Source organism: Oryctolagus cuniculus, chromosome 20 (assembly GCF_051225735.1).
Source record: "Oryctolagus cuniculus isolate XC-2025 breed Fujian yellow rabbit chromosome 20, ASM5122573v1, whole genome shotgun sequence".
In the NCBI taxonomy this organism is placed as follows: Eukaryota; Metazoa; Chordata; class Mammalia; order Lagomorpha; family Leporidae; genus Oryctolagus; species Oryctolagus cuniculus.
The window spans coordinates 43,805,846-43,826,053 of record NC_142886.1 but is presented as its reverse complement, the minus strand read 5'-3'; the positions used below and the strand labels follow the sequence as shown (position 1 = coordinate 43,826,053).

Sequence of the window (20,208 nt, the reverse complement as noted above, 5' to 3'; positions counted from 1 at the left end):
GGAGTCCGGCAGCCCCAAGCCCCGCTGTCCAAACCTGCTTGTCTCGCTGCTTCCTAGGAACTGTTCCCGGGCGTCCCCGGTTCCCGTGGTGCAGGCAGATCGCACGGTGTGCATTCCAGGAGCCGAAGTGCGCAGTTGCTGGATGGCTCAGAGCTTCTCTCTTTTACCGTGACAGGGAGAGGACAGTGGCAACCATGTCAAGGATTGTGGGATTGAACAAGAGAAAGTACACGCAGTGTTGGCAAGGGGCCTGACACACACTCAGCACGCCCAGGATTTGCTGTTCAGCTCATTAGTAAAATGAGGCTTTAAGATTTCCATTCTGGGGCAGCACTGTGACATACGGGTAAAGCCACCATCTGCAGCGTCAGTATCCCATATGGGCACCAGTTCAAGTCCCGGCTGCTCCTCTTCCAATTCAGCTCTCTGCTGTGTCCTGGGAAAGCAGTAGAAGATGGCCCAAGTCCTTGGCCCCTCACCCATGTGGGAGACCTGGAAGAAGCTCCTGGCTTCGGGCTTCAGATTGGCCCAGTTCCAGCCATTACAGCCAACTGGGGAGTGAAACAGTGGATGGAAGACCTCTCTCTCTCTCTCAGCCTCTCCTCTCTCTGTGTAAACCTGACTTTTAAATAAAAAATAAACCTGCACACACATGCACACACGTGTGCACACAGACAGTACACACATAACACCCACACAAACGTGCACACATGCTCGTACACATAACACACATACATACACATGACACACAAGTCCACGTGTGCATGTGTGCTGTACATATATGTACACACGTGTGTACACACAGGTGCACATGCATTAAAGCACACATGCATAGATACATACATGCATGTGCACGCAAATGCACACATACATACCCATATGTGCACTCATGCATGCACTCTGGGGCTGGTAATTGTACAACCATTATTTCCTTTTTTTAAAGATTTATTTATTTTATTTGAAAGGCACAGTAACCGAGGGGCAGAGGCAGAGGGAGAGAGAGAGAGGTCTTCCATCCACTGTTTCACTCCCCAGATGGCTGGGAGACTACACTGCCCTTAGCTTTGGGACTTGCCTGGTGCCCTGGGACCACCCTCTACAGTGACTAAATATGAAGTCTAGGACTAAACAGGGGCCTTGGTGGTACTGTGGTTGCACCTGAAAGGTGTTCTTTAGATGCACCGACGTTGGATTCCAGGATCTTCCTATATCAACGAGGCTAACAGAGCCATGCTTGAAACCAGTCCATGGGGATTCCCACCTCCAGGGAGACCTCCAGGACACGTCTCTGGTGCAAACTGCAAGAGGACATGTGAACCAGGAGCTGTACCAGGGCCAAGGCTAAATAAAGTGTGGCCTGGCCCTAGTGTACCCCACGTTCGTGTGGTGATGAAACCCAGAGAACAGGGAATGTTGGGGGGTCTCCGGGGCAACCCTCCGATGATCACGTAAACCCCGGAGAAGCGCTTGGCTGCCCATCTGCAGAGTGAGAACACACAGCGCGCTCACCACCGCACAGCAACGCCGGCGGCGCTGCCCGGGAGACCGAACTAACCCAACGCGCGGAGGACAAGTGCTGCGCACGCGCACGAGGGAGACCGCGCCCAGGCATCGCACCCAGCTCTCCGCCCAGCCCTGGCAGCAGCACGTTCATGGAAAACGGAAGTAAAGGGTAACTTTATGTTTCTGAAGTCCGTGCATAGCTTCTGTCCCGTGCATTTTACCCAAGCTTGAAGAAGGCCCCTTGCACAATCCCGATGCCAGCGTGCCCCATGGTCCCCCAGCCAGGAAGCCGCTGAGCAGGTCCTAGCCCGCGCTGCCCGGCTCCGCCGTGGAAGCTTCTCCACTCCATCAGGCGCCTCCTGAAGATCTGGGTAACAGGGCTCCCTGGGGGTCACTTTCTTAGAAGACCCTGAAGGAAACTGCGTGCTTAGACGGTGCACCTTCTGTTCGGTCACAACGCACACAAGCTGCCTGTCCTTCGGAAGGCCACCTGATCCTGTGCAGACACAAGGAGCACAAGAGACTCTGAGAACAGCTCTCAGCGGCCCCACTGCTAAATCCGCATTCTGGGGGAGCACTGGTTTGTCTCCTTCCAGAACCTTCCATGCACAGGTTCCACTTTGTGTATGTATAGGCTGTTATCCCACAGGCTGTACCGTGAGCTGCTTTACTCTCTTCCTTCTTAGTGTTCAAACCAAAATACCAACAGAGAAGGGCACAAAAGAAAGAGAAAGGAAGCGGCATTTATTGAGTGTCTACTGTATGCCCATCCTCTCCATGCATTCATTTGTTCCACCTTAACCAGCCTCAGATCTTGGAACTCTGTCTCCACGTACGGGTGAGAACTGAGAAGCCGCTAGGGGTGAAGTTACTTGTCCACTGCGAACCAGGCGTGGCTCTGACTGTCCCCAAAGTCCCCAGTGCTCCAGGAAGTGTCCGGGCCATCACTTTCCCAGAGTGCTGTGTAAAAGGGAGGAGAGCCCCCCACCCTGAAAGCCCCGTGGGGGTTGGGGCTGGGTAACATGTCTGAGTGTGCAGGGCCTTTGCCCTCAGCCCTGGTGGGCGTGGCCTTGAGTGTCCTGGCGAGCCCCTGGGGGGGGGCCGCTCCCCCACCTGCTTCCTCCGTTCCTCCCACCCAGATGCACGACTTCCAGTGTCGGAACCCGTGTTCCCCGTGGAGGCCACAAGTGCAGGGCCCAGAAAGCGCCATGCTTCTTGTTTGCTCTGCAGGCCTTGTGGCCAGTGGCGGTGTGGACACGGCCGGTGTTTGCCCAGTTGCTCAATGCTGTGCGACATGGCGGTCACACACCCCAGGCACTGAGTCGGTGCCACCACAGTGGAAATCATCGATTCCTCTCCATACTCCTGGCCCAATTGTTTTCCTGATCCCGGCCATTGCACAACATCATTGAACTTGTACTTGCCTGCTGGCGATGGGAAGACAGCACCCGCTCAGTTCCCAGAATGCGGGGGGAGGGGAGGCAGCACATGGAGCTGCAGGCCGGCACCACCGCCTCTCTGGGAGTGCACCACCCCACCCCGGGTGAGAGAGGAGGCCAAGGCTCCGGGCTCACCATGGCTTACGGTAGCCTGGGTGTTGGTCTCTCCCGTGGTTCCTGGAACCCCTGCCAGACAACAGGGCAAGGGGAGGGCAGAGCAGAGAGAGAGAGAAGAAGAAGAGAGAGAGAGAAGAAGAGAGAGAGGGATAGAGAGAGGGAGAGAGAGAGGGAGAGAGAGAGAGGGAGAGGGGAAGAGAGAGGGAGAGAGAGGAAGAGAGAGGAAGAAAGAGGGAGATAGAGGGAGAGAAGGGGAGAGAGAGGGGGAGAGAGAGAGGGAGAGAGAGAGGAGGAGAGAGAGAGGGGGAGAGAGGGAGATAGAGGGAGAGAGGGGGAGAGAGAGGGAGAGAGAGGGAGAGAGAGGAAGAGAGAGGAAGAGAGAGGAAGAGAGAGGGAGAGAGAGGGAGAGAGGGGGAGAGAGAGGGAGAGAGAGGGAGAGAGAGGAAGAGAGAGGAAGAGAGAGGAAGAGAGAGGGAGAGAGAGGGAGAGAGGGGGAGAGAGAGGGAGAGAGAGAGAGAGGGAGAGAGAGGGAGAGAGGGAGAGAGAGGGGGAGGGAGGGGGAGAGAGGGAGAGGGAGGGAGGGAGGGAGAGAGAGGGAGGGAGGAACACCTCACAGAGTGTCGTGCTCTGCCCTGCAGCCAAAATAGATTCACACCTTTTACCCTGACACCGTGACACCCGAGCAGGCACTGAGCCAGCTGCTGCCGGCAGATGGGCCGACTGTGGCCCTGCTCGACGTGGACCTGGGCGTTCTTCCGCGAGCGGCGTCGGGGTGCTGCAGACGCGGGCAGCTGCTCAGAGGAGGCTCGGGGCCGTGGAGCTGTGCTCAAGCAGGCAGATGCAGAGTGGCGTCCTGCGTTGTCCCATCCGCACGCCGTTCTAGAAGAGGCGAGACCTCTCACCAAGATGGTGCCCAGAACTGAGGACCCCAGGGGCCTTCCTGGGTGGGTGGATTTGCCCTCTGTCCTGCTCAGAGGGGTGGTGCCCGGGTGTGCATTTAGGGCGCGGGATTTAACCCCATGTGCATAGCGCCCCAGGGGAGAAAGATCACCAGGGAAGAGACCTCAGCAAAAACGCGGGGGTGCAGGGAGGTGGGGGAGGGGTGGGCTCCCCCGACCCCACTTGCAGAGGAGCTGTGAGAAGCCTTTCTGCAGAGCTGCCGGGGTCACAGAGCTCATGACAGCTGGTAACGGAGTGCCTGGCGGCTGGCGGCTGCTCAGAAAATGGGCTGTTTTGGCTAGGATCTCGCTGCTCAGCTCCAGGGCAGGGAGGCCAAGGTCACAGGTTCAAAACTGACCAGACTGAGCCGGAGGAGGGGCCACAGGGAGAAGAGGAGCAGGGGGCAGTGGGGCAGGATGCCAACCCCTCCCCCTCCACGGCAGCTTGTAGTTACAGCTCCGGCCTGGCTCTGGCCCCTTCTAGAAGGGGTGCGGCTGTGCTGGGGGCTCTGGCTATGAGGCCCTGCTACCCTCTCTCCCCAGTCTTGCTTGTGGCTCAGAGAACAGAGGAACTCGCGTGTGCTTTTAGCTAAGAGGACACACGCGCCATGCGGATTTTCAGGGTCCTAAATGCTTTCCCAGTCCTACCCTGCACACAGAAGCCTCCATGTCTGCTCTCCTGGATCAACTCCGGTCACCAAGTGGCCTTGCGTTACCTGCTTCGTGTGCAGTACTAAGGCGGAGGGATGGGAGAAACGCAGCCCCTGACCCGGGGTGGTGCTGCCGGGCCCTGGAGTCCCACGGCCTGGTCAGAAGCTCCCTCTGCAGAGGTGGCCCTGTGATGCCACCATCGCCAGGGACGCCACCATCCCATGTGAGTGCCACTTGGAGTCCCTGCTGCTCTACTTCCCATCTGGTTACCACTAATGAGCCTGAGAAGGCAGCGCAAGATGGCCCAAGTGCAGAGTCCCTGCCAGCCATGTGGGAGACCCAGATGGAGTTTCAGGATCCTGGTTTTGGCCTGCCCTTGCCCCAGCCATGTGGGGAATGAACGAGCACATGGAAGAGTCTCTCTCTGTCTCTCCCTCTCGCTCTGTAACTCTGCCTTTCAAATAAACAAATCGTTATTCAAAGAAAGAGAATCTCCCCTCCAGCCCCTCCCAGCCCGCGGTGACCTAGCTGGGGTACTTGATCTCTGCACCTCAGTTGTCTCGCGTGTGAAATGGGAGTAAGTGCAGTTGTCTAGGCTTGTTGCTAAGATGAGCTCACCGTGTGCAGAGTCTAGAAGCATCTGCTGTGTGCTGTGCCCTCACTAACTGCCAGCTGTCCTAGCGTGATGAGGGTGTGGACAGTGAGAGGGAGGAAGGGGGGTTGCGCTCCTGGTAAGCGCATGGCAGCTTCCTGGGCCTCGGCTCCCTCACCCATGCCCAGGAGCTGGGTCCTGGCGCAGGGGATCCTAGGAGCTCATGCCCATCAGGAGGGCAGCGGTCACCCGACAGGTCTCAGCCAGGTGGAGACAGTGACGTGACCCACGTCGGGGGCAGTTTGGGGATCTGCTTTGGACAATGACAACAGCCGGGGACTTCTCAAAACCAAGCAAACAGAAGCCTTCAGAGTCAGCATGACAAAGCCAGATCAAGGACAACCCTTCCAGCTCAGCTGGATTGAGCAAGTTCCAGAAACTCTGTCGCTGCAACTGGAGCCACCCACGTAGGGCCTGCGCTCCCTGTAATGGGCCCCAGGACTGCTGGTCATTCCGGAAGGAGCCTTATCACCCCTGCTCTCCCTCACTGGAACACGGCCACTGACGCCACTGCCCTGAGGCAGCCGTGGGGTCAATGCTACCAAGTGATGCTTCCGGAAAACTCAGCAGGGGTGAGCATCACAAGCAGTGCTCCTGCCTGCCCCGGAAGGCCAAGGTGACCTTCCACAAGGACATCACAGCTACAGTTACACAGGGCACGAGAGGTCCCCGGGAGCTTACGTCCCTGTTGGCTGTCGTGGTCCAGAACCTCAAGAGTGAGGTTCAAGTAGAAGCGAGGTTGGCTGTAATGAACCTCAGAGCCTTCATCTCAGAGCGTCCCGAGGCGTCTTTCCTGCCTTCTGCTCCCAGCATGGCCACGTTGCGTGGATTTGCCTCATTTTTCTGCAGCTGAACAAGGAGGAGAATTGGAAGCAGGAGACCCCACACCCTCGCAGGAACTCCGCCAGTGGATCTGGCTGCCCTGAGGCCCACCCTCTCCACCAGAGCAGCCTCAGAGCCCCTCCCATGCCTGACCCCCAACTCCCTTCCTGGCTGCAGACCCCAGCCCACCCCTGGGCCCCATCTCTAGGCAGGGCCCGTGCAGGGGCAGGGTCTCCCAGTAGCCCTCTGCTCACATGCAGCCCACTGGCACTTCCCAGCATGCACTTGCTCCCAGCTACTGCCGTCGACAGTTGCAGGAGAATCCAGTAGTGAGGCACTGTTTCCTCACAGGGCACCCGGCCCACCCACCTGCGCATACGTGCCCTGTCCCTCTCCAGGGGGTCTCTCCTGCCTCGCTTTCTCGGGTCCTCCCAGCCATACATCCAGTGACGGTGCCCAGGGTAGATGGTGCCCTGAGGGTGGAGCCCGAAGCCCTCAAGGGCAGGGACCCAAACCTGGCTGCCGAGCGCCACGTCCTGCTGTCAGCCAGGCCTGGGACACTCGACCTCCCAGCCTCCCTGGCTCCTGCTGGGCACCTGGAGGTGGCCCTGCCTCCTCTCTCTGCAGCTGGCCCTGGAATTCTACCACGAAGGTGACATCGTTGTTCATAGGACTCCTGGAAGCCTAAGCCACTGTTCCCCCTGCCGGGGCTCAGAGCTCAGGGCGCCTCAGCCTGGGACTCAGAGCCAGGACACGGCAGGCACAGCAGGCGACACACAGGACTGCCTGGGCCAGCAAGAACCACCTGGGTCCACCTGGCAAAGGGCAGGGCCCTTCCTGCCTCAGCTCCAGCCCCTCCTGGTCCTGTCATCCACACCACAGGGGCCTCCTTCCCCCCGGGCAGGCAGAGACCAGAGCTGTGGTCAGGCACGCACGGCCTGGGTGATGCAACCCCAGAGAACCAGAGCTGCAGAGGAGGAGAGCAGCAGGGGACAGGGAAGCATGGCTGCCCCTCAGCACGACCCAGGCCCAGGTGGAGGGGCTGCGAGTCCCATTTGGGGAGAGGGGGAGAGGGGGCACCTGCCGTCCACTCAGTGTAGCACGTGAGAGAGCTGTTGTGCAGATGGGGGTACAGCGTTTGGGGGTCAGGGCTCTGCTCCACCACAGCTAGCTGCTCCTTGCCCTGGGAGCAGCCAGGGTGCAGTTCCAGGGGAAGCATCCCCCTGGCCAGCTCAGGGGAAAGACAGGGACCCTGAAGGCAGAGGACGGAGTTGGGTATGGGAGAGCAGTGGGGAGAGGGTTCTGAGCCACTTCCTGTACGGTGGGTGTATGGGGGGGGGGTTGCTGATTGAGGGACTACCCGCAGGAAGGCTCCTGATCACCACCCAGCTTGCTCCAGGTAACCCCAGTGGTATCCATTGACCTGGCAACAACCTGCATGAGCTCTGAGTGGACCTTGGACTACTGCACCAATAACGTGTGTGCTGCCTACCAATGTGGTACTAGGAGGCACAGAGAGGTTAAGTGACTGGTCAGAGGTCACACAACTGCGAGTGGGTCCCCTGGTCTGAACTCAGGTGTAGAGAATTCCCAGGGCCACCCCCAGATGGGACTGCGGGAGGAGAGGGGGAGCAAAGCCAAACTCGTCCTCATCAGAGAGCACCTGTCGGTGCAGCAGGAGCCCAGCCACCGGCACCGAGCAGCCCAGAGGGCACTGCGATGCATTTAGGTTGCTACAGGAACTCGAATCGAGGGGGCCAGGTTGCTGCGACTCTGCACCTCCCCCAGCCACAGCACTGCTCCCCAAGGCCGCGAGGAAATTCAAGCCGTGCGTGGGTCGCGCCGGCCTTCCGGGAACCAGAAGCTGGAACCGCCAGAGAGCGATGGGCTGCATAATCCCAGAGTGCGGAGGGACGGCGACACAGGCTGCTCGGGTCATGGCACCCTAGGTGCTCCCTGTGTTCCCACAAGCCAGGCTTGGGGGGTGGGGCTTGTGATCAGCACAGGTGCAGGGGAAACGCCCCCAGGATCCGAGAGGAAGCAGCACCGATCGCCTCTTCAGATTTACTCTCTGGCCCTGCCCGTCCCCAGGCCACGGTGCCAGGCTGACATGGCCACGTCTCTCAGTCCTGCCCCAGTCCCCATTCTGGGGGACATGAATGGTCAGGACCTAAGGCTGGCTTGGGAACGTTGGAAAAGCAGCCTCTCCACTGAGCCTCAGTCTCCCTCTCTGTCACACGGGCTCAGACTCACTCCACCACCACGGCTGTGCTGGGTCTTCCACAGAGGGCGCGCGGGGCGGCTGGCTCATACGTGGCTCATCTCACTCCTGATGGGGCGGCCACGGAGGGTTTCGGGTGAGAGCACACAGCCAGCTGGGCGATGCTGTCCCAGAGAGCGTCTGACTCATGCCACCCACCCCACGGTCGACGTGCCTGCTCCAGTGACCCCTTGGGGATATGGACCTGAGAGATATGTGCTGTCCAGGCCAAGCTTACGCATGGTGGGTGGGCAGCCCAGTGCCCAGCCAGTGGACTTAACTCCTGTTTGCTCCTCCGATAACTGGCGTGACCTTGGTTAATATTCACCTGCAGCTGCCCCATCCCCCGCTGTGATCTTTTCTTAAATTCCGACAAGGACAAGGACAGGACTCCATCTCCCCATCTTTGTTCCTGCCACCAGCCCTGGGCACTGAGTCCTGGTAAGTGTGCGCTCCCTGGGGAGGGCCCTGGGGGCCTGCGGGGCAGGCTGGGAGGGGTGGCTGGGCTGTGCTGACATCCACTGGCTGTCCTGTGACCACAGTAACAGCAGCCCCTAGGGTCCTTTCCCCAAACCTGCCCAGTCGTCCCAGCTCCGTAAGCGAAGTGGAGGAAGGCAGCAGGCCCAGGGCCCTGGGGCCCCAGGAGGAGCAACACGGGCAGGAGGAACAGTGGTGTCCTTTCCAAGTCCCGGGGTCTGCCTAGGGCTTCCGCGCATCCTTGCCCTTTCTGCAAAGGAGGATGGTAAGATAGTCACAGAGGCATGGAGCAGCCTTGGGTCACACTCCTTCCTCTCTGTGTACACAGTGGGGGCCCCCATGCCCGGTGGCCTCTTGTGCATAGAGAAGGAACCCAACCCCTATGAGCAAAACCCACGTCCAGGTCCTGGGCACTCACTCGGGGCCAGGCCATGTCTAAGCTCAGTGCATGTATTATTAAGATTATTTACTTGGTAGGCAGAGGTGAGGCAGGGAGAGAAGGAGGAATAGAGACAGAGATGAGAGGAGGAGGGTGAGGAGGAGCGGGGGTGGGGGGAGAGAAGAACTCCCATGTGCCGGCTCACGCCAGGATTGCCTGCAATAGTGGGGATGGGGCTGGGAGCCAGGGACATGACCGCAGTCTCCCACGTGGGTGTCAGGGAACTGATTAACTTCAGCTGTCACCACTGCTGCTCCAGGAAGCCGGAGACAGGAGCTGAGCTCAGATCAAACCCAGGCCCCTGGCATGGACGTGGCTTCCTGAGCCGGGTCTGAACCTGCACCCTGTCCCTTCGCCCCAGGACACGTACTGCTGCATTTCAGACTCACAACAGCCTGGGAGGTGCAAGACTGACCTCAGCCCCGCTCTGACCTTCACAGAGCCTGAGGTCCCAGGACCCAGCTGTCCGATCCTTCCTGAGAAAACCAGACTGGTGCCAGGATTCTAAAGGTTGACTCACTTATGTGAAAGTCAGAGTTACAGAGAGACAGACGGACAGAGATCTTCCCTCTGCTGGTTACTCCCCAGGAGGCCACAAAGGCCGGGGCTGGGCACAGGCTGAAACTTCCTCTGGGCGGCAGGAGCCCAACCACTTGGGCCATCCTCTGCTGTCCTCCTGGCACGTTAGCAGGGAGCTGGATTGGAAACGGAGCAGCTGGGACTCCAACCAGCAAACAGAAAGGTTGCTGGCATCACAGGCAGCAGCTTAACCTCCTGGGCCACAACACCGACCCCTGGTCCCAACTTTGTCCCTGAGGCTCTGTGGGGTCTTGTCCATGCGAGGGCCCTCTCTTGGCCTCAGAGCCTCCACTGTAAAAGGAAGAACCCAGATAGCCTGGGGCACCCAGGATGTGGTAGAGAATGCGGTTGTCCAGGCTGCAGGTCCGCCCACCCCTCCCCATGCCAATCTTTCCCTTCCTCCTTGGAGCCCATCAGTTCCTGGAGTAGGAGGGTGCCTCAGCCCACCCCACCCCTCAGTGGGAGTCCTGGGCACCCCCCAGGAGCCCTGTGTGGGTGCAGGGAGGGCCTGGGGTCGCCTCCGCCCAACCCTGCACAGCTGGACAGAGCGAGGCCCAGGGGATGCTCGCCGATGCCCAGTGGAAAGTTGTGTGCCTGGAGGGGAGCTGCAGCCTTCAGCAAAGGCCTCTGGGAAAAGCTGGCGTCCGCCCTGTTAGGCTCAGCTGCCCCTGGTAACTGAGCCCTGCAGAGGTGGGGAATTTCCATCTGGCCTGGAGACTGCACCACCATCCAGGCGGGTGGTGTCATGGAATCCTAAGGCAGTGGAAATACAGAAGGGATCCCAGTGCCTTCTTCCCCTCTGACCATGTGGGCTGGCCACTGTAGGAGAAGCAGAAACACCCACGCGTTGTGCTACTGCGGTCTGCTCTGTTTGTATCATTTCAAGCCAGGGAGAGCAAGAAGAGGGTGGAGGAAAAGAAGCTAGCTGTGTTTGTCTTGTTGTTTTAGCAAGAACAAACTTACAAAGGCCCGGGACAATGCAGGTCTGGCAGGGGACATCGCATCTCTGGCCCAGCTCTGTTCGCTCTGGCTTTCAGATCCCCACTCCCAGGGCTCCACTCTGTCTCCTATCAAGGCTGCACCTTCAGTTAGCACCTGCAAGCAACTCAGGGTCTGCAGGTGCATCTCAGCTTCTGTGGACAGAGCAGGCTGGCCCAGTCCCCTGAGAACTGTGCAGGAGTCCCTGACTCATCCTGTGCCTCAGTTCCCTCCTTGGTAGAGTTAGGGCAGTGAACTTGCACCTCCAGGCCACCGTGGCTGTAAGTGGAGCTCCCAGAGTCGCTGGCGGGGTCCCAGCCTGTCCGGGAGCAATCAGCTACCTCGCCGCCCCTGGCCTCCGCCACGCCTGCTCTGGGCTTTGGCTCTCTCATCAGTCAGCGATGAACAGCAGTGCCAGCGTACATGGGAGTAGAACAGGCAGCAGGAAGTCAGGGCCCACGACAGCCCAGGACAACGCAGCCTGTCTTCATGACCTTTCCCCTGGTGGTGACTTGGGGAGCACTGGGAAATGCCTGGGCCCTTGTGCATGCCTGCTGGCCATGACCTATGCGTGGCGTCAGTGGCTGGCCTCCGGCAGGCATCACGGGCCCCGACTCAGGGCTTGGTGCCCTTCTCTCTCCCACAGGACAATGCCACCCTCTGTCTCTCGAGCGCTCCTCCTGCTGGCCGGCCTGGGCTGCCTGCTGCCCGGCTTCCTGGCCGACGAGGCCCAGGAGACAGCCGTTTCCAGCCATGAGCAGGACCACCCAGCCTGCCACAGGATCGCCCCGAGCCTGGCCGAGTTCGCCCTCAGCCTGTACCGCGAGGTGGCCCACGAGTCCAACACCACCAATATCTTCTTCTCCCCGGTGAGCATCGCCCTGGCCTTTGCCATGCTCTCCCTGGGGGCCAAGGGGGACACCCACACCCAGGTCCTGGAGGGCCTGAAGTTCAACCTCACGGAGACGGCCGAGGCCCAGATCCACGACGGCTTCCGGCACCTCCTGCACACCGTCAACAGGCCCGACAGCGAGCTGCAGCTGGCCGCCGGCAACGCCCTGGTCGTCCACGAGAACCTGAAGCTGCAGCACAAGTTTCTAGAAGACGCCAAGAACCTGTACCAGTCCGAAGCCTTCCTCGTCGACTTCAGGGACCCCGAGCAGGCCAAGACCAAGATCAACAGCCACGTGGAGAAGGGGACCCGAGGGAAGATCGTGGACTTGGTGCAAGAGCTGGACGCCCGCACACTGCTTGCCCTGGTGAACTACGTTTTCTTCAAAGGTGAGGGTGCACAGCCGCTCAGCAGGTGCCGTGGAAACCCCAGACAGACGCCGGGCCGGCCTTAGGCTTCCCTGGCCACACCCGATGCAGGCTGGACGGCGCGTCCCAGCCCGGGCCCCCAGTTTCCCGCACACCAGCACTGCACTCCACCAACCACAGGGAACAGGGCCTCAGTGCTCAGCACCATGGGCTTCCCTGCAGGACTCTCAGGGCCCTCACTGGGGTGAGAGCTCCCCTCGGCTCCCAGCCGCCTTCCTGCCTCGGAGTGCTCAGCGCGTCAGAGGTTGGGGCCCGCAGGGTGCTCTCAGGCCGCTCCCACTGTCCCAGGGAGAGCTCAGGGTCAAGGCCAGGGTCAAGCCCTCCCCAAGGACTCCCTCCCTATAGAGTCCTGCAGTGCAGGGCACCAGGCCGAGGCCTGCCCATCTGAGCTCCCAGCTCCACTGAGACCTAGCACAGGGCTCAGCCTCCCCAGCCATCACCTCCCCCTCCAGTGAGGAAGGAGGGTCCTGGGGTCCTGGGGTACCTGCCCCTTGGCTGTCTTCATGGTGGGGTCCTCTTTGGTTACACAGGGGGAGGCTGCCTGTGCACCTGTTTTGCCCCTGTAGTTCCCAGGACAAGGACTTAGGAGCAGCACCCAGAGTGCTCACCCTGGGTGGCGACTGCCCGCCCCAGACGTTCACTTACAGCGCTCTTTCTGGTGTGGGCAGGAGCTTGTCCATCCCCCTCCAGGTTCTGGCCTCACCAGGAGACGCCTCCTAGCCTCCTAGCACAGGCTTCACCAGGCACACAGGCAGCATCAGGGGTTCCCGTGAGAGAGAAACAGACATCCGTGCAGGAGCGTGGCACCCTTGACACGCGTGGGTACTGGGAGAGCTGAATGGGAGAAGAGGTAGGACAGAAAGAGACCACTTGAGTAGCACCTTCAGGAGTGGTCTAAGGTGAGAGGGAAAGAGAGAGAGAGACAGAGAGAGAGAGAGAGAGAGAGCTCTCCCCGTTGTTGGCATTTTTTACCAGGTAGGGGGCGATTTCCACAAGGGTGCAGCCACCTGGGAATTGTCCCCACCTCCATGGATCCCTCATGGGGCTTAGTGTCCATATTTTCATGGCGTCTCCCTTCTAGGTCCTGCATGAAGCAAGTGCATTCTGGGAAAGAGGGTGTTTTGACTGACAAGTTGAGGGATAGTGTTACATTGTAGCTTTCCAGGATTTGGGGCTCACACCACATCCCAGCCAGGCTTAAATACACACATAACACAGAAAACAAAGGCACTGTGCCTGTTGTCCTCTGGGGGGCAGAGCTCCATATTTTTCCTCTCTCTTGGTTGTCCTTGTCCTTGTCCAAGTCCTTCCATCCGTGTGGATGCTGATTTGAGCCCCTTTCTCCGATGAGGCGGAGGCTCAGCGAGGTCACACGCATCCAAGGCCCGCCCGGCCCCCAGCTGGTGCTCACCTGCCTCTGCCCTCCCCGCCTCCCCAGGGAAGTGGGAGAAGCCCTTCGAGCCCGAGAACACCAAGGAAGAGGACTTCCACGTGGACGCCACGACCACGGTGCGGGTGCCCATGATGTCACGCCTGGGCATGTATGTGAAATTCCACTGTAGCACGCTGGCCAGCACGGTGCTGCGCATGGACTACAAGGGCAACGCCACGGCCCTCTTCCTCCTGCCCGACGAGGGGAAGCTGCAGCACCTGGAGGACACGCTCACCACGGAGCTCATCGCCAAGTTCCTGGCAAAAAGCAGCTTCAGGTGACTCCCCGCCCACACCAGCCTGGGACCCCTCGGGACCTCTAGGTCACACTGGGAGTGGGGCCATGACCAGCAGTCGGGGCTGGGGAGGGAGGACCCCATGGGCTTTGGGCCACAGCTGAGGCAGGTGCTCAGTACAGGTGGCAGCAGCCAGGCTGTGTGAAAGGGACAGTGAACTGGGTAAGAAGGTCAAGGCCGAGTTCTGGGGACTCCACCCCCGGGCATGGACACGGCCACTTCCCAACATCGTGCCCAGTGAGGTGACAGTAAAGGCAGCACAGGCTATGGCAGAACCACGGAGGGCTTCCTGCAGGGTGGCAGCTGAGTATGGAGTCCAAGCACAGATGTCCCTGGTGGGCAGGGGAAGAGGCCCAGCAGAGCAAAGGCCAGAGTGGGAGACACCGGGACCCATCTGCAGAGAACTGGTGTCGCTGTGACGTCACTCGAGTGCTCTCCTGGCCCTGCAACTCTGCTGGGCCCCAGCACACCCAACCCCCACGCGGACTTGTGCCTGGGAATCATGCGTGTGCCCTGCCGAGCTACTGCCCACTGTGCCCTCAAGATACACATGACCACACACGCAGGGCTAAGGGTCAATGCCAAATGGAATCCTTCAGCCCTCTGCCCCGCCCCACCCTGCCGAGGTCCCTGCACCAGGGATGAGAACAGGGGCCCAGGAGCAGCCACGGCCAGAACTCGTCATAGAGCCCCAGTGCCAGTCTGCCCGCCCACAAAAGCCCGCACCTTCTCCCCACAACCAGAACTGAGCCCTAAGCCTGCTGGGTCCACTCTCCTACCCATGAGACAGCTGTCACTCAGCACCTGCCACCGCCAGCCACGTTCCCCTGGGAGCCAGGCACCAGGGAGTCCCCGGCTGTGGGGGCACCAACACTGCAGGGCAGGTTAGATGCTCTTCCAAGGACACCCTGGATCTGCCTGGAGGGCTTCTCAGGGGAGGTGGCTTTCCAGGGCCCTGTGGGTGCTGACACTCTGACACCTGCTGCAATGGGCGAGAGGAGGACAATGACTGAGTCAGCATCCATGTGGGAGTGGGGGAGGGGCTGCGCTAAGTGGGAGAAACCAGGAGGAAAGAACACAATGCCCAAGCGGGGCCCCAGAGGACGGGAGCAGGAATGAGACGTTTTCATTGTGTTCCCTGCACGACAGGTCTGTCAGGGTCCGTTTTCCCAAACTCTCCATCTCTGGAACCTACGACCTGAAACCCCTCCTGGGCAAACTGGGCATCACCCAGGTCTTCAGCGACAACGCGGACCTCTCGGGGATCACGGAACAGGAACCTCTGAAGGTGTCCCAGGTGAGGCCCCCAGGGACCAGGCTGCCCACTGATGTCTGGGACCAGATGGGGAGAGGCAGGCCCCAAGTTGGAGATGGGGACAGGCCCGAGACACACACCATGTCAGACCTGGCTGCTCCCGGGGCCCACGTGATGCACTGGGGCGGGAAGTGTCGGGGGACAGATTTCAGGAGGGGGCTCCATGCTAGGAGCCCCCCCTGAGCTTGGGTCAGAGCCCTGGCTCAGCGTGCCCATGGCCTTCTCGTCTGGACCTTGATTTCCCGGCCCTGACACAGAGGTCAGAGTCGGTGACTCCAAAGCTCAACCTGGCCCCTTCCCTCTGTGCCATGGGGTGGCATTGTGTCACCACGTCTGAACATGAGGGAGTTCAGCTACGGGTGACGGCTGCTCAGTGACATCGTGGGAGCAGTGACCTAGTGGAGCTCAGTGAGAGGCTGCACACAGTGGGGACGGAACGGGCACTGGGATGCCACCCCACAGCCCTTGTGACAAGGACCTGAAAATCGTAATGAGAACGGAGTACAGTGGAGGCACATAGAGGGTCTTGGCCATGGTACCCTGCTGAGGCTGAGGTACAGCCAGTGGGTTAGAGGTTTGGTTCAGGATGAGGGGAGGATGTGACAGCCCCAGACAAGAGACAGAGAAGTGAGAGAGAGAGAGAGAGAGAAAGTGTAGGAGCCCAAAGGGCGGAGGGACGGGAAAGGGCATCCCCGGCCAGCAGCAGAAAAGCCCACGTGAACCACTCCTGGGTGAGCTGTCCACCTGGGTCCCTGTCCAGGCTCAGCTCACAGCTCTGCTTCTCTGCCTCCAGGCCCTGCACAAGGCGGTGCTGACCATCGACGAGAGAGGGACCGAAGCTGCCGGGGCCACATTTGTGGGGATCATGCCATCGTCTCTACCAGAAAGTGTCATTTTTGACAGGCCCTTCCTCTTTGTCATTTACAGTCATGAGCTCAAGAGTCCCCTCTTCGTGGGGAAAGTGGTGGATCCCACCCAACACTGAGACCCCACCCCAGCACATTAAAGCTCTGAGCTGCTCTCCCCGGGGGCAGCCCCTCACCTGTGGTCTCTGAGTGTCCCTCTGTGCCCTGGGCTTGTGTGAGGACTCCAGGTCACAGCCCTGTCTCGGGGTCCCTCTGACGCCTACCCAAGAGTATGTGGTGCCAGGGAGGGCACCCCACAGCCCACCCTGAGACATCACCGCCCGCCCACTCCTGGCAATGCACATGTGCGTGAAGCTCGGGGCTGAGTCACGTGGCACTGAGTGCTTTAACCCAAGTGTGGGAATCCCCTGAATTTCCCCTTCTGTCTCCTGGTGCTTAACAGCAACTGCTCCCCAAACAAGGCAGGCTCTCCTGAAGTCACTCACCCGAGACCGCCAGTGCCCACAGCGCTGAGCTTCATGGGTCGGCTGGAACCATGCCAGACCCGAGGGGCTGGGGGCCTGGATTCAGGTTCAGAATTCTCCACTCCCCAGCTGGCCAGGCCTGCACAGGTGCACTGCTGAGCCTGGCCAGAATTTAGGGATGAGAGTGAAGAGCAGGTGGGCCAGCAGGGGGCGCCCGCACACAGGTGGCCTGGACCCATCAGCCCCAGAAACCCAGGGGCCTCCCTGGATGCCCTGCCAATGCTCAGATGCTGTCCCAGAACACAGCGAACACTTTTATCCAAGAAGCAGAATGTGTGCTACGCTCGTCTTCCTCCTCTAACAGCGACCGGGGAACAAAGTCAGAGCAGGGTGTGATGGGGAGAACCCATGCTTTTGCTTTAGTCCACGCAACCCCTGCCTCAAACACCTTCTGAGACGTTCCAAGGCAGCTGCCTTTAGTTCCCAAGGGTCTGAGCATTAAAGCCCTGGGACACGATCGAGGGCCGGGAAACGTTCTGTCCCTGTAACCTGAGCCAGACAACAGGGCCTGCACCTCCCATAACAGGCCAAGGGTCCTTCGGGACCTCCGACCCCCAGCCATGGCGAGCTTTGCACACCAGTCCTGCTGGTCATCACGGAGGAGCCTCGCAGCCCTGCTCTCTCCCTGGCCAGAACACGGCCACTGACTGACCTCCCAGCAATGAGGCAGCCTTGGGGTCAAAGAAACCAAGTGATGCTTCCGGAAAAGTCAGCAGTGCTGATCTCCTGCCTGCCTGGGAAGGCCAAGGTGACCTTCCACAAGGACACCATAGCTACAGTTACACAGGACACGAGGGGTCCCCTTGAGCTCACATTCCCGTTGGCTGTTGTAGTCCAGAACCTCAAGAGTGAGGTTCAAGTAGAAGCGAGGTTGGCTGTAATGAACCTCAGTGCCTTCATCTCAGAGCGTCCCGAGGCGTCTTTCCTGCCTTCTGCTCCCAGCATGGCCACGTTGTGTGGATTTGCCTCAGTTTTCTGCAGCTGAACAAGGAGGAGAATTGGAAGCAGGAGACCCCACACCCTCGCGGGAACTCCGCCAGTGGATCTGGCTGCCCTGAGGCCCACACTCTCCACCTAGGCAGCCTCGCATCCTGACCACCTGGCCAGAGCCCCTCAAATGCCTAACCCCCACTCCCTTCCTGGCTGCAGACCCCAGCCCACCCCTGGGCCCCATCTCTAGGCAGGGCCCGTGCAGGGGCAGGGTCTCCCAGTGGCCCTCTGCTCACATGCAGCCCACTGGGACGCCCCAGGATGCACTTGCTCCCAGCTGTTGTCAAGGACAGTTGCAGGAGTTGGAGGGGCTTTCCCCATAGGGCACCCTGGCCTGGGAGCACCCGGTCCACCCAACTGTGAATAGGTGACCTGTCCCACTCCAGGGGGTCTCTCCTGCCTCGCTTTCTCGGGTCCTCCCAGCCCTACACCCAGAGATGGTGCCCAGGGTAGACAGGGGCTGAGTGTGGAGCCCGACACCCTCAAGGGCAGAGACCCAAACCTGGCTGCCGAGCACCACGTCCTGCTGTAAGCCAGGCCTGGGACACTCGACCTCCCAGCCTCCCTGGCTCCTGCTGGGCACCTGGAGGTGGCCCTGCCTCCCCTCTCTGCAGCAGGCCCTGGATTTCCACCAGGAAGGTGACACTGTTGTTCCTAGGGTCCTGGAACTGTTGCCACTGTTCCTCCTGCTGGGCTCAGAGCTCAGGGTGCCTCAACCTGGGACTCAGAGCCAGGACACGGCAGGCATAGCAGGCGACACACAGGACTGCATGGGCCAGCAAGAACCCCCTGTGTCCACCTGGCAAAGGGCAGGGCCCTTCCTGCCTCAGCTCCAGCCCCTCCTGGCCCTGTCATCCGCACCACAGGGGCCTCCTTCCCACCAGGCAGGCAGAGACCAGAGCTGTGGTCAGGCACACACGGCCTGGGCGATGCAGCCCCCAGAGAACCAGAGCTGCAGAGGAGGAGAGCAGCAGGGGACAGGGAAGCATGGCTGCCCCTCAGCACGACCCAGGCCCAGGTGGAGGGGCTGCGAGAACCATTTGGGGAGAGGGGGAGAGGCGGCACCTGCTGTCCACCCAGTGTAGCAGGGAGAGAGCCGTCATGCAGATGGGGGTACACAGTTCTGGGGGGCAGACATCTGCTCCTCCACAGCTAGCCGCTCCCTGCACGGGGAGTAGCTTAGGGGTGCAGTTCCAGGGGAAGCATCCCGCTGGCAGCTCAGGGGAAAGACCAGGTCCTTGAAGGCAGGGGAAAGGGCTGTGCGCAGGGAACGGTAGGGGAGAGGGTGCTGAGCCACTTCCTGTAAGGTGGGTGTATGGGGGGGTGCTGAGTGAGGGAATACCCACAGGAAGGCTCCTGATTCACCTCCCAGACTCTCCATGTGACCACAGGGGGATCTATGGGCTTGGGTAGACATTGGACCAATGCACCAATAAGGAGTGTACACCTACCTGTGCGGTACCAGAGAGGTTAAGTGACTGGTCAGAAGTCACACAGCAGTGAGTGAGTCCTCTGGTCTGAATTCGGGCGTAGAGAATTCCCAGGGCCACCCCCAGATGGGACTGCGGGAGGAGAGGGGGAGCAAAGCCAAACTCGTCCTCATCAGAGAGCACCTGTCAGTGCAGCAGGAGCCCAGCCACCGGCACCGAGCAGCCCAGAGAGCACTGCGTTGCATTTAGGCTGTTACAGGAACTCGAATCAAGGGGGCCAGCTGGCCGCGACTCTGCACCTCCCCCTGCCACAGCACTGCTCCCCAAGGCCGCGAGGAAATTCAAGCCCTGCGTGGGTCACACCGGCCTTCCGGAAACCAGAAGCTGGAACCGCCAGAGAGCCATTGGCTCCGTAATCCCAGAGTGCAGAGGGATGGCCACACAGGCTGCAGGGTTCAAATAAAGATCCCCAGGGCAGGGCAGAAAATCCTAGGTGCTTCCTGTGTTCCCAGAAGCCAGGCTTGGGGGGTGGGGCTTGCGATCAGCACAGGTGCAGGGGAAACGCCCCCAGGATCCGAGAGGAAGCAACACCGATCGCCTCTCAAGATTTACTCTCTGGCCCCGCCCGTCCCCAGGCCACAGTGCCAGGCTGACATGGCCAAGCCTGTCAGTCACGCCCCAGTCCCTATTCTGGGGGACATGAATGGTCAGGACCTAAGGCTGGCTTGGGAACGTTGGAAGAGCAGCCTCTCCACTGAGCCTCAGTCTCCCTCTCTGTCACACGGGCTCAGACTCACTCCACCACCACGGCTGTGCTGGGTCTTCCACAGAGGGCGCGCGGGCGGCTGGCTCATACGTGGCTCATCTCCCTCCTGATGGGGCGGCCACGGAGGGTTTCTGGTGAGAGCACACAGCCAGCTGGGTGATGCTGTCCCAGAGACCATCTGACTCGTGCCACCCACCCCACGGTCGACGTGCCTGCTCCAGTGACCCCCTTGGGGATATGGAGCCGAGAGATATGTGCTGTCCAGGCCAAGCTCAATACAGTGGGTGGGCGGCCCAGTGCCAGCCAGTGGACTTAGCTCCTGTTTGCTCCTCCGATAACTGGCATGACCTTGGTTAATATTCACCTGCAGCCGCCCCATCCCCGCTGTGATCATTATAAATACGGACAAGGACAA

The 20,208-nt window shown here is 60.3% G+C and overlaps 1 protein-coding gene and 1 long non-coding RNA gene across 2 annotated transcripts; one reads left to right on the top strand and one right to left on the bottom strand.

Moving 5' to 3' along the window:
- Positions 1 to 932: 932 nt before the first annotated feature.
- On the bottom strand, positions 933 to 1,912 carry LOC149120158 (uncharacterized). Its single transcript, XR_016226693.1, has 2 exons — positions 1,725 to 1,912; positions 933 to 1,298 (listed from the first exon to the last, which is right to left on the bottom strand). It is a non-coding gene; the product is annotated as an uncharacterized LOC149120158 (long non-coding RNA).
- Positions 1,913 to 8,773: 6,861 nt separating this feature from the next.
- LOC100008980 (alpha-1-antiproteinase S-1 precursor) lies at positions 8,774 to 16,257 on the top strand (the record flags this gene model as incomplete). Its single annotated transcript, NM_001082192.1, is given in 5 exon segments — positions 8,774 to 8,823; positions 11,502 to 12,136; positions 13,614 to 13,884; positions 15,052 to 15,199; positions 16,011 to 16,257. Coding segments are annotated over 4 exon segments (1,242 nt in total).
- Between the last annotated feature and the right edge of the window lie 3,951 nt (positions 16,258 to 20,208).